A 14357-nucleotide genomic window follows, 5' to 3' on the forward strand; every position below is an offset into this window, starting at 1 on the left:
TGATAACTATGCAATAAGAATTTGTACAGCGTAAAACGGATCTAAGTAGGTTTGAAATCCCAGCCCAAAGTCGCCATTCCGCAAGGTTTTACACAGCTAAATTAAATTCAAATTCAAATAAAACACACTTAGAGAGCCAGCATGTACAGATAAATTGAAGTTTAATTAAGATTCAATATAGTCCAAGAATTGTTTGCACTTGCACTGTACAAACCAAACAGGTGAAGGCGAACTTTACTGTTCAATTTTCATTTACAGTTTACATACAGATCTTTACCTTTTCACCGCAAACAAATTATAATCTTATTTTACACCCCACCCCACCCAAAAGGCCATCATTTAGCATTATCACTGACAAAAAAAAGATCAGACAATGGTTTAATAGTGTTTGTTTGTTTTTTTAATCATGTTTAGCAATAGTAATGCTTCAGATATGTAGCAGATTATTTCACATCGTCATTTATTTCAGGAGTCAAGAAAAACATCAAATTTCTCTAGCGGGCAATGAATAGTCTTAACACACTGTATAAAGAATCAGACTACAAAAGAGAGGTTCATAAAAGATAAACACAAGTAATTTATTGTCAAAATGTTTCTTTAAATAATAATAATAATAATAATAATAATAATAATAATAATAATAATAATAATAATAATAATAATAATATAAAAGGTCTATTGGTTCATAACTTAAAGCAATCATAACACCAGATTAAAAACTAAAGAAACTTCTGGTAAAAAAAAACTTTCATTTCACTTACCTGGTGAGTTTTTGGTATTTATTTTTTATGGACTAAATGATAATGTGTCACATAGAGACGGGGAAGTACACTAATGACATACAGAACTGGGCACAGCCCACTACTTGTTGGAGGGTAATGCATGTTAATGAGCACAATAACACAAAATGCAGTGATAATGTTAATCGACTCAATTACTTAACCACTGAAAAAAATAAAATATTCTAAATTAGAAAATTCTCTGCAAATAGGAAAGAAAAGTGTTATATACAGATTGGATATCAAAAGAACAAAAAACCATTATGACCAACCTATGCTAAACTAAACAGTACAAGCAGCAGCAAACAGGACTGTATTAAGTTATGAACAAAATATTTACTAGTTAACAAAATGCAGTAATTAAGTGTACTACAAAGACAACTGGAGATAGGAGGGCACTGTTTACACTTTAAGCGCATAATAAAGTCAGTTGATTTTTTTTTTTTTTTTAGCCAATGTTCGAAATATGGGGCTTCTGTTTATCGGATTTTATGTAAATCGTTTATTTTTTCAGGGCTTTCGTTTTTGATATAGTGTATGAAATTAGTTTTTTCGGTTACTTTCCAAAATGCTTGAGTGTTGTCAAAATATGTATAGTAACTCGACAGTACTTGCACACTTAAGTTGTACCTTCTTTTCTTTGCTGTCTTTGAAATCCCTATGGTCACGGGCACATTCTTCTGGGGTTTTTGTGTGTAGGCATTTTTGTACATTTCGCCACAATTCTTTTTTACAGTGCCGTGAAAAAGTATTTGCCCAGTCTGATTTTCTACATTTTTGCATATTTTTGACACTGAATGTTATCAGATCTTCAACCAAAACTTAGTATTAGATAAAAGGGACCCTGAGTGACACAAACATTTGATACATATTTCATTTATTTATTAAAGAACGTTATGCAACACCCAGTGCCCCCGTGTGAAAAAGTAATCGCCCCCTTAGACTCAATAACGGGTTACGCCACCTTTAGCAACAATAACTGCAACCAAACGCTTCCTGTAGTTATTGATTAGTCTCTCTCATTAGTCTGGGTTTTCGAGCATGAACTGCTCGTTTCAGGTCCTGCCACAACATCTCAATGGGGTTTAGGTCTGGACTTTGACTAGGCCATTCCAAAACATTACATTTCTTGTTCTTCAACCATTCTGATGTAGACTTGTGTGTTTCAGATCATTGTCATGCCGCATGACCCAGCTGCACTTCAGCTTCAGCTCACGGACGGATGGCCTGACATTCTCCTGTAGTATTCTCCGAAACAGAGCAGAATTCATGGATCCTTCAATGATGGCAAGGCGTCCAGGTCCTGATGGAGCAAAGCATCCCCAAACCATGACACTAACACCACCATGCTTGACCGTTGGTATGAGGTTCTTACTGTGGAATGCAGTGTTTGGTTTGACAGACATAACGGGGCCCATGTCGGCCAAAAAGTTCCACTTTTGACTCATCTGTCCATACAATATTGTTCCAGGTGCTTTTTGGCAAACTTGAGACGAGCATTCATGTTCTTCTTAGTGAGCAATGGTTTCCGCCTTGCTACTCTGCCATGAATCCCATTTTTGCCCAGTATCTTTCTGATGGTGGAGTCATGAACACTGACCTTAGCCGAGGCGAGAGAAGCCTGCAGATCCCTGGATGTTGTTCTAGGGTTCTTTGTGACTTCCTGGACGATTTTACGCCTTGCTCTTGGAGAGCTTTTGGCAGGACGGCCACTCCTGGGAAGATTCACTACTGTCCTAAACTTTCTCCATTTGGACAATATGGCTCTGACTGTGGTTCGGTGGAGCCCCAGAGCCTTAGAAATGACTTTGTAACCCTTTCCAGACTGATAGGATTCAACAACTTTTTTCCGGAGGTCTTCAGGAATTTCTTTTGTTCGTGGCATGATGTGCCTCTAGAACCTGTGTGCTGACAACTTCACTCTGATGGTAAGGGCCAAAGTTAGTCAAATTTATATTGGGCAGGGCTGGCCCAAATCAGGCCTGGTTGTTAACCAAAGTAGTCAAACAGCTAACCCTAATTATCCCTTTAATTGGGTTGAGTTAACTAGGGGGGTGGGGGGCAATAACTTTTTCACACCTGAAGATTGCAGGTTTGATTACCTTGCACAGCAAACAAATGAAAGCAGCACCAAACTTTGGTATCATTTTATCTCTCAGACTCCCTCTATATACTACTACAACCCACAAAAAAATCTGACCAAATACAATGTGAAAAATGTGCAGAAATGCAGAAAATCAGACAGGGGGCAAATACTTTTTCACAGCACTGTAAATCCTCTGTGTCTTAACTGTAATACAGCTTTAAATCCCGCGAACAAGCCTCCATCGTGATTGTAATCTTGTTTTAAATCTCGCAAGCGGAGTCTCCAATAGAAATGTAGGAATGTGCTGTCACTCAGTAGTTGGGGCGGGTTTGAAGTATTCAGAACAAATCAATGATACAAGTCAGGAAGGCGGGACATTGCCCAACAGCACTGGGAAATGTATTAATTATTTTTGTAGTAGGTTTTATTCTTTTTTTTTAATGGGAAACGTGAATAGATTAACAGTGTTTTCCGGTGTTTATTGGCTATCCACCGATTACATTTTTTTGGCATCGGGTTTTATCGGTTAAAACCGAAAATCAGAAGCCCTAATTATAATCAATTGTGCAGGCTTATATACTTACTATATGCAGACAAAAACAATTGGGTCATTGGGTATAGATACACCCATAGAAACACGTAGACTCTCATAGCTTGCTTACATGGTGATTTAAATGTTAGTATTTCGGATTTACTAACAATAAGAGATATATGGATGATGGCTGATGACCTGACCTTTTAAACATGATAAAAGTCAAACGTGCAAATAATGGTCACATTTTAATTACTCATTTTCAGTGAACTGAAAAGATGAATGCTTTTAAATTATCTGAATACAACAGAAGCACACATATTTGCATGAGGAAATGAAAACACCCCGAAAGCCATTAATCTCCATTTTCTGTGGAATGTATTTCATAGAAGGTTCACACCACTACAAAAGTACAATTTCAAAAGGACACAATCTTATTCCTAGCAGTGATTACTATAGTGTACTGCAACAGTAAATCCTATTCCAAAACGTTCTTTTTAAAATTATTGTAATATAATGATTTTTTATTAATTATATTAATGCACTATGTGCAAAATAAAAAAGTTCTATTCAGGGTGTGCAGAACAGTCGAGGCATTTTCATAAACAAAGCATGCAAATCAAGCTAGCCCTTACAGTGCATCTGCATGTCCACCTATGAATGAAAAAATAGGGCACAAATGTTCCATTCTATCGACTATTCATGAATTCAAATCAGCAATTAACTCAAGATCAGAAACTGGATGCATTTCAATTTGTGTTAATGGAATTTTCACAGAAACAAAACAAATATTTGGGTTCCATTAACAGTATTTGCTTCAAGCAAAGAATTGCATTCTAATCTTGCAGATTATACTTATTTTGTTTTGCATAATGTATTGACACACACAAGCACCACAGATTTCAGGGTAAGAGTGTTTTTATTTTCCAGGGGAAAATCTGGCCAGAAACACTGGTTTACAGCTTTGTTTACAGATACATTCTGTCAGTCTGGTATCTCCAATGACCTTTCCTGGTTACAAACACTGCAGATTTAAAAGGTCACCTGGAACCAGTTTTTCCAACAATTAGCTAACAAAATGTCTAACCTGATACACTTTACTTTTACTGTTTGAAATACTTTAACACCCCCAAAACATGTTTTTACACTGGCATTGTACTCCAGTAGTTTTTTTGTGCTTAAATCACCATTTTATTATTATTATTATTTATTATTATTATTTATTATTTATTATTATTATTATTATTATTATTATAGTGAAAAAGCAAGGGTGGAATAATTTACAATACCCCAATTTCAGGCTACAGTCATGCATTTCATTCTAGGGCAAATGAAATCTATATTCTAGCAATTTTTCCCAAATGACATGAGTACACTTCCCAACTACCTGCAGTCTGTAGCAAAATGTTCTCCAACGACCAGGCAGATGCATTACAATACTACGACAGACATGCATAAATAAACCTCAATCTGTGGTAACCAAAAACACGGCTAGAAAGCAGAGCTTTATAGACAAATATTCACAAATATTCAGGAAACAACTAGTAAGAAATTATTCATCAAGAATGTAGGCTGTGTATAATTGTTTAATACAATAAAACGCATTCATATATTTCGTTAGTGCAATCAATTAAAAGCATTAATGCAGAAACTAGTATTAAACCGAAATATATCAGATCCTGTAAGTGCAATAGTCATTCAAAACAGAACATCCTGGATTTAAAAAACATGATCTGCTTATCATAAACAGCAACACATTATACAGTACCAGTACTTTTTTTGGGACCAAGCCATTTAACTTCTTTTACAGTTATAAGTAGCTGAGTCTGAAAATGGCTTTATGTTTGACTACATCTAGAAAACGCTTAATTGATCTATACTGGCATCTTACTTTGCATACTACCCTACTATTGGTACTTTTCTGGTCATCTGACATCTCCTGATGATTGCTACATCATTCACCACTCTCCCCCCCCCCCCCCCACTCCCCCCGACACCGGACACCCGACACCCGACACCCACTTTCTTTAATACCCCAGAATTCTAGTTACACAATGGTGCCTGGTTTATCCAATTATTCATCATCTCACATTTAGCAAGGCAATCTCATGTACCACAACACAACATACCATTTTGACTAAATGCATCAAATTTGTATTTGCGCTCAGGTCTGAAGGTTTTTGTAAATACGAAGAAACAAAATGTGACAAATTTATTTGCATCCCCCAATGAATGTTAGAGTAATATGTCAAAAGTTAATATTTAATGGATCATCCACAAGAGTATGTGAAGGGGAGAAGTATTAACCCATTAGATTAAAAGGCTGGAGGGCAAGGGGTAGAGTATGAATTACTGCACAGCCCTAGACTTCCAGATATGATACATCAACACTTCAGATCTATTTAGGTAAAGATGTAAAAATGACATTCTGAAATGTGTCAAGAGAGAACAGAAACACAAAGTTATCAAAAATAATGAAGCCTTATACACAACTAGTTAATAGCCCATTTTTATTGAGCAGGACAAGTTTTATTACCATTATACCAAATATTTGCGAGATGCTGAAACTAAATGCTTCTGGATCTAGACCTTATGTAAATACAGGTTGATATAGTCATATCTTCTGTATCCAACTAAGGCTAAGTCTGATGTTAGTTTTCTGAGCAGGGCTAACACAATATGAGAACTTTACAGGTTCCATATGCACCAACTTTGATTCAGAGATTTCCATACCGAGAGGACAGATGTTAGAATTCACAATAAGTCAACTACTAACCCACACTATGGTCCATCCTGCACAACCCCAGTGTTTTGTGACTTGCTTTTATCTGGTATAATAAACTCTGTAGTACACTGTTTTTGACCTCCACAATGAGTATGAGTTGTCAAATTTTAGAAGGTAAACCCCTCTCCCTGGGTACTGGTGGCTGCCTGCGTATACCTCCTCGTGGCAGTCTCGCCTGTACACCGGCACAATCTCATCCACTTGAGGCTTGTTGGCATTCTTTTTAGGTTTTTCTTCTTCGCTTGGGTTTTCTGTTATAGAAAAATAAAGAAAACAAAATGCACCATTATCTACAATTACATACTGAAACACAAAAAACAAAAACGGTCAATGGCCTTGAGGTTCTTTATAGAAGACTGAACTTTGTTATTTATTACTGGTTTGTGTATAGTCTCATAATCCATTGCTTTGGTACATGACAGATATATAAAGCTATACTTTACCTTTGAAGTACTGGACTATATAATATGCATGCTTCTACTGTGCAGCCTCCATCTGCAACTTTGAAAAGTGTGCAACTTCACCCAAAATAATTTTCAACATGTGAACATCAAATCTTGTAATTCTCTTACCTTCCTCCTCCTCACTTGACTCGCTGACATGAACACTAACTGTTGTGTTTGGAGAATCTGTCCATTCAAAATAAACTCCAAAGCCAATGTCATAATGATCTGTGGCAAATTCCCAAAACAGATAGGACCCCTCTTCATGTGTAGGAACACGGACTGTCACCACTTCCCCTCGACCCACTGTGATCACCGAGTCTGCGTCCTGTCGGATCTTCTCCTTGAAGTCTTTAATTTGCGGCCTGGTCCACATGGAGGGAGCAGCTATAACAGGGGATGCATCTGTCAAAGGGATATATAAAACAAAAATATTTAAGCTGCTTTTAAATTCCTTTTTATAAAACTTACCCAGAACTTGTCAATGAGTAGCAAGGCCTTCCTTGTTTTCAGTTTTATCCCACTTGGATTAGGCTACCTGGAGGACTGGTCTCAATGACAAAATGTACCTACAAATAAATCAAGTGGCATTCCTAAAGACATACAATGGAGCCTCAAGCTCCAAACCAGAACGGCTCCCAAAACACCACCTACTCAGTAAGTTATTCTGGAGTGGATAGAAAGTGTATTAAGCAATGGAGTATAGGCAATTATATTTCCCCACTAATGTGTCTTCATAAAGTGGTGCTTCATGTCAGGGGTATACTGCATGTACAACAAAAAAAAGTAAATTGTTAAAAAACCAAAACACACACACATACACATATATATATATATATATATATATATATATATATATATATATATATATATATATATATATATATATATATATATATATATATATATATACACATACACACACACACACACACATATATATACACATATATATATACATATATATATATATATATATATACACACACACACATAAATACATATAAAAAGACAAAAAAAAGTGTGTTCTGCTCTAAAGACCTCCATTTAGACATTTCAGAGAAGTACATTAGCCAGTCTACTCTTAGCATTAAGCTACTACATTGCTACAGATATTGTACCTTTTGGTCCATTTTCTGACACTTCCTCTCCCGACTCTGGTTCAGGCTCTTTCTCAAAGCTTTCTGTATGAGAATTGGCCTGTCCATTCACAGTCGGGCTCTCTCCTGGATAAACTGCATGGACCTTTGCTGCCACTGCTGAGGCCACTATTGCAGCTTCCTGTTGCTTCTGTAGGGCTGCCTGGAAAAATGTAAATGAGTATATTTGCCAGTTAGAATCCCGGGAGTGTTTATAGTTCTCAAAGAATTTAAATTTAACATTTACCATTTGATCAGTGCTCTACTGTGGTAGATCATTAAGACCTTTATGTGTTCCTCTCTGGTTCAAGGATGTGACTGATGGCTGAAGCCTTATTTTTTCACAGTAAAAAATTGCTTATTTCTCAGCATTTGAAATACCTAAAAATAGGTATTTCAAGATGTTTCACGATTAAACATATTCATAAAGCAGGGAAATTGCGTTGTCACATTCAAAATTTATCATTTTCTTTAGTATTATACAACAAATGTTCCTAAATATGGAAATGCTTACCTGAAAAACAGTAAACGCTAAATTGCATTTTTTATGTCCACATAATTTCAATATCAGTGAACTATTAAACAAAACAAAAATGTAAAAATATAAACAAATAAAATGTCCCCTTCTTGACCTGGACAGAGTGATCTTTAGCAGAAATATTTACGATCTTTAATGCAACTGGTGTCTTTTTCATTGAAGATTGTGCAGCTCTATGCAGTGTGTCAAACATTTAACGGAAGCAAACTAAACCGACTGCCAGGTTCCTAACTGCAGTGTAACAGGAAGTGCATCAATGAGGCAAACATTTGCTGTATTTATTTTGAAGTGATAAAAAACATTATATTTACACTATTCTTCCAGAAATGGGAATTTTCATAGGGAACTACATATTACATGGCAATGGGTACACTTCACAGAAATCGCGAAATCGTGATAACAGTGAAAGAAATACAGCTTAAGGTTTAGGTCCCTTTTGTAATTTACTATTAAAGCTGGTCACATTTCCAAAAATGAAAACTATAGCATCTAAACTTTTCAGATTGAATGTTTCCTTCTTAGTAAATAAGTTTTTTTTGTCCATTTATTAATAAAATTTGTACTTCAAGAGACAAATCCTCAATAAGTGCCTCGAATTCCAGAACCAGCCATACTTCCCGGATCTCCCCCCATCCTCTTCCACCCCCTCATAACCTCAATTATATTTGGGTAGAAAATCATTGTACCGATTCAGAACAGATTCTACACAGTTCAGAATTGTACAAGATCCTCAATGTTATTTATAGCGATCGAGAGGTAACAAACTTCCCTGCATTGTTTAGACTGGAGTGCAGAACATCTAATTGTTTTTATTTACAATGAAAATGTTGTTAGTCTTCACATTGTATTTCTGACCAAAGACTTACGGTCCTTCTATAAAATGAGGTATTCAATACAGGATTGCCTAAACAAGTAACTGGTCTATACTACCCTACCAAACTCTACCTGCTGCTGTGCCAGCTGAACCTGGTAGAGCTGCTGCATGTACTGCTGGTAGTGCTGCTCCTGGAGCTGTCGGATCAGGATCTGCTGCTGTTCAGAGTTTCCTGGGTACTGCTGTGCTGCATACTGCTGGAACTGCACTGCTGTCTGAGCATTCAACGCTGCCATGATCTGCTGCCTGAAAAATTCACAATACAATAGGTACCATATGTATATAATTAGTTTTTTCTTTCTTTCATGTATTTAAACTCATTCATAGAATCAAAAGATGACATATTTATACATATACATATATATATATATATATATATGGCAAATCTGCTCTGCTACTGCTAGTTCTAATAATATACTGTAAATCTCTTCAGCCTCTGCAGTATCTGCAGCCTCACTTTTTAAAGTCATTTTTACTCTGGTTGATTATAAAATTGTAAAGATTTGGCAGACCTGAGAATGTTGCAAATGCTATTAGGAGGTCATGATTTATTATTTTCACTTGTTTTTGTCAAAAGTCAAAGTTTAGGCAATATATGAAGACTCACTTCTGCTGCTCCATGCGCAGCCCCTCTTCCTCGATCTGCCTCCTCTCCTCTTCCTCCCTCATCCTCGTCTCCTCCTCCTCTTGTTGTCGCTTCTCCTCCTCCTGCCTCACTCGCTCCCGCTCCTCTTCCTCAAGCCGACGACGCTTCTCTTCCTCCTGTCTGAAAATCAAGACCCAGCATATGGAAATCAGTTTCACAAAAGTCGAGGCCTTAATAAAAAATAATCTGGGTTGTTGAAACCTGCCCTACCATCTTTTTAAACCTTATCACAATAGAAAACCGTTTTCAATACACAAAACATTATCTTCATACCAGGTTTAGGTACTTATACTAGTATATCCTACAATGTAGAATCACCTGGTTCTCAACCCAAGTCCACAAGTACCCTAAACCCAGTTTTTGTTGTAAATATTTTATTACTAGTTATCTTTGTTAAAATAGGTTTAGTATTCCAATTTTAAATTGCACTCTTTAAATACTTTGCATTGGGTACATTATCTTTGTTTAATATGATTGCACTTTCACAATACAAGTTTAAGTCATGGTCTTACCTTTTCCTTTCCTGTTCTTCCTTTTCTATTTTATGAGAGGTAACATATGGTGCAAATAAATTGCAACATTTATTTAACAATGTCACAAATTCCACCATGGCATCTTCTTTCAACATATTTCCCAAAGATGCCCATTCTTTCCTGTTAAATGAAAAAGATAAACAATAAAAGGCAAGGCTTATAAATATGTCCACCACAGAAGATAATGTGTTGGATTACTGCAAGTATTTTCATTAAAATGTACAACAAAGTATGGTAATCCAGAAACTCATTTCAGCACCCAAATTCTGTATTCCTGAAAGCATAGATGTGATTGATAACGTGTGGATCAACTAGCATCTACCCACATCTCTGACATGACTAAATGAGAAGATCCATGCATTATACTCCATAAATAAGGAGCAGGCCCCATCATCTGCTCTGGTTCTATCCTCATTTTATACTTGAGTGTCTGGTAAACAGCTGTTACATATCAGTTCAATGTGGTTATATTTACCATGCTGCAACAAAAAGCCCTGATCATCGGATTCTTACCTTCTGTCATTTCCAAGTACATCAAAAAACCCAACCTCTGGACAGACATCTGGATTATAAGGACCAAGTAAGACTTGTTTGGGGAGGGCCACAAGCCTTAGTTTTTCTTCATATGTGGGATGGAAGGCTTTACCATCTTTCTCTAAATAAGTAAACAAAAAACAAACTTATTTATACAAACTGAATAAAGTCCAGAACCAACAAGCTCTAAACTAAAATATAGCAATCCATATGCTTTCCATTTAATTGAAAATCTTGTTTGTAACACACTTGCAATTTGTAAAGAAAAACAGCCATTTATCCAATAGAAGTATGTACATAAGTTCAAGTTACCTATGCCTCCATAGCATTTAACTTTTAAAAGAAATAAAGTTAGAAAATAAGTGTAGTCTACTGTGACCAGGATGGCTGGTATTGACATCTAACCAGGAAGTTAGACAGACAACAGTACTAGTGTTGAATGTGCTGGTGCGCAAATTTTATGAATTACATAATTAAACAAAGAATCCATCGAGATTCACGGCGTCCATGGAAACATAAGCCCGGAATGAAATGCCCTCAGAAGGAATGTTTTACTATATATTATTCACTGGAACATACGAGCACTGAAAAAATTATTTCTTTTTTCTTTTTGAAATAACTATTTTAGCGGCCCATCTGGCAAAGCAGACAGCAATTTAGTCGGCCGCTGGCTGAGCACCGCAGCGGCGTTATTTCAAAGTAATACGGTAGTAGACTATTAATTCACCTTTTTGATTCAAGTTCCGGCTTCAGGTAAATAGATATAAGCAGGCTTGCAGTTGAGAGTATTCCGATTTTTTAAAACAATAATTGTTTATTCGTATAACATGACAAAATAAACAATAACAGCACTTGAGTAATTAGTCAAAGCAACTTCTACATAATTAAATAAGAGATTCTCTCAAAATCACTTGAATCTCTTAACTGTAAATTACATGCAATTACAATGAGGAACCTTCCCTAGTTCCCCATAAACAAACATTAAGTTGTGGTTCTTAAAAAGCAATGCTTCATTCCTAAAATATCTAATTCTGTATCAAAGGTATTTTTAGTACTAAAGCATGTGACAAAGTAACTCCAACAGTAATACATATAAGACATTCTCTAAAATGACTTTGCAATGAATACCATAAGTTACCAAAATTACAATACCTTCATAGTTTCCTAAAGACAAATCAAATAGTACTGGATGCAATGTGATTAATACAAGTACCAACATATTTTCTCGAATAGCTTTTTAAACTAGCATATATACGGTAAGATATTTGTTATCTAAATCACATGCAAGCATAGATTTCAACTCTATCATGGCTCACCTCTCTTTAGGTAGCCTTAATAAGCATTAACTTTATGTAATACTTGCGTGAAGTTAACTTGTAGAGTTATCATACTGAAGTGTCTTTCTGGGCCCATGATCAGGTAAACACGATAAAGAACGCACTTCAATGTGTTGACCTACTGGGCCACCATACTTTGCCATACAGTAATGTTGACAGCAGTAAAAGTGAAGATGAAAAAACTCACTCCCTGATATTTTTTTGTTTTGGTAAAGTCACCGAGACGGGCATTTCAAATTTACAGGGTGGAGACCATTTACAGCAGCACTCAGAAACAAAACATCACAGGAACTTGTTTAGAGAAAAGAAAGAAACTTGAAAACACTGAATCCTTTTTTTGTTTTGTTTTGTTTTACTTAAGTTATATTGGAACATTTAAAGTGTTTAAATAGTTACATTTTTACAACGTAAAAATATCAAGAAACAAGTGGATATATACACAGATGTTTCATGAACTAAATTTATCAGTTACGTTTTTTTTTTTTACTTATTACTGATAATTAGGGAATGAACAACTATTTTACTTCTAAATACTTATTTTGAGAAAAGAAATTAAAAATCGAGAGTAGCGTCCATTATTGCATTGATTATGGCATTGTAACTCATCAGGTGAAACAAATTTGCCCAAACATCAATATTTTTCACTAAGCAGTAGGCTTGTAATGATAATAATAATCAAATTATTTATCAATTTGGACCCCACAATAACAAATCGATAATATTTTAATGAAATTGAATAGTCCATGAAATTAAAATGTGTCTTGTATATATTAACTTACTGTCAAGAACGTAATCTGTGTTTGCTTCTAAAAGTTACTGAGAATATGCGTCTGTGAACAAATACAGGATGATGATGCAGAGATCAAGAGTAACCTGCTTTGTTAATGTATTTTATACATATTGTTTTAAATTAGTCACAACTGTAGCTGTCTGTCTTGAGCAAAACTAACAATATTTAACATTACTATTTTGTCACATGCCGCTGTTTCAGATTTTTTTTTTTACCTTTTCATTTTAAAGCAATTATCCGCAACCTTTTTCGTTTAAGTCCGAGTGTCTGTGATCCAATGAAACATAGCAGGTTGTACAAAATAGTTTGACACCAGTAGAATGCAAAATCAGCATACTAAACTCACACCGGGTGCCCATATCTACCAATCAGAGATGAGAGCCCAGAGTGGTTATTGGCAGCTGTTAAGTGTCAATTAATAAATCCTGTCCAGTTTTGTTTTTGAAATTGAAACAAGCCTATAAATCACATTAGGAACCTGGACCAATACACATAACTTAATTGGATTTAAGTGCAGGGTAAAAGTACACAAAAGAGTCCGTTTTCAAGGTGGGCAGGGGGTTCATTCTCTCTAGAGGAGCTCCTTTCACACTGGCACTCCTACCCGGGTCCGTACCTGGGTCACAATCCCACGTAGTGTGAAACTACATACCTGGGTTAACCCGGGTCCCAGTGACCCATCTCAGGATGTGGGTTGACACGCTTTGACCAGGGCTGAGTGAGACAAAATGCATGATGGCCGTTCGTGAGCCAATGCAATAACAAACAGCCACGCCTGCGTGAAGGTTTCACTTCTGCTAGGAACGTTTATGTTTATTCTGTTTAGCCATATTTTTGTTGCTTGAGATGCACCATGAGCCAGACTGCAGCAGGGAAGAAGAAACATTTTCTCTAATCAACATTTGGGCAAATGGTTCTATCCAGAGAATATTTAGTCGCAGTGTTTTCTTAATTTCAATGGACTTTCCTTATTACCTATTTTGTTTGAAATCTTACAACATTTTCCTAAACATCTTTATCATTTACTATAGTTCTATTAGCCATTTTAGTCAATATTTCTTGACAGTTTGTCACTCAAAACAATTACCACAAAATATTTACAGACCAGTTTGCCAGGCAATACTCTTACTCTCTTGATACAATAGCTTAGTAGGCGATTAGGAATAAACCCATGATACTTATTTAAAAAAAAAAAAATACAAAATGCAAAGCAAAACATTTAATGTTGCCTACTTCTGCTCACTCAAATTACACAACTCACATAGCTATGTGTTCATTAAAACTGAAAAACATTTCTGTAAATACTGTTCTGAATAGTGCTGGAACAAATATCCAAAAAGA

General features: G+C 35.8%; 1 protein-coding gene across 1 annotated transcript in view; it reads right to left on the bottom strand.

Annotated features, from left to right (window-relative positions):
- Positions 1 to 377: 377 nt before the first annotated feature.
- The window catches only part of LOC117411620 (Golgi resident protein GCP60-like), a 21636-nt gene continuing 7656 nt past the window's right edge, over positions 378 to 14357 (bottom strand). Inside the window, exons 2-8 of the mRNA XM_034019291.3 lie at positions 10869 to 11010; positions 10335 to 10475; positions 9784 to 9942; positions 9248 to 9422; positions 7747 to 7927; positions 6755 to 7030; positions 378 to 6433 (exon numbers count right to left, since the gene is read on the bottom strand). Of these exons, the coding sequence (XP_033875182.3) occupies positions 6222 to 6433; positions 6755 to 7030; positions 7747 to 7927; positions 9248 to 9422; positions 9784 to 9942; positions 10335 to 10475; positions 10869 to 11010 (1286 nt within the window). The 3' untranslated portion in view covers positions 378 to 6221. The remainder of the gene's footprint in view (positions 6434 to 6754; positions 7031 to 7746; positions 7928 to 9247; positions 9423 to 9783; positions 9943 to 10334; positions 10476 to 10868; positions 11011 to 14357) is intronic.

Source organism: Acipenser ruthenus, chromosome 6, assembly GCF_902713425.1.
Source record: "Acipenser ruthenus chromosome 6, fAciRut3.2 maternal haplotype, whole genome shotgun sequence".
NCBI lineage: Eukaryota > Metazoa > Chordata > Actinopteri > Acipenseriformes > Acipenseridae > Acipenser > Acipenser ruthenus.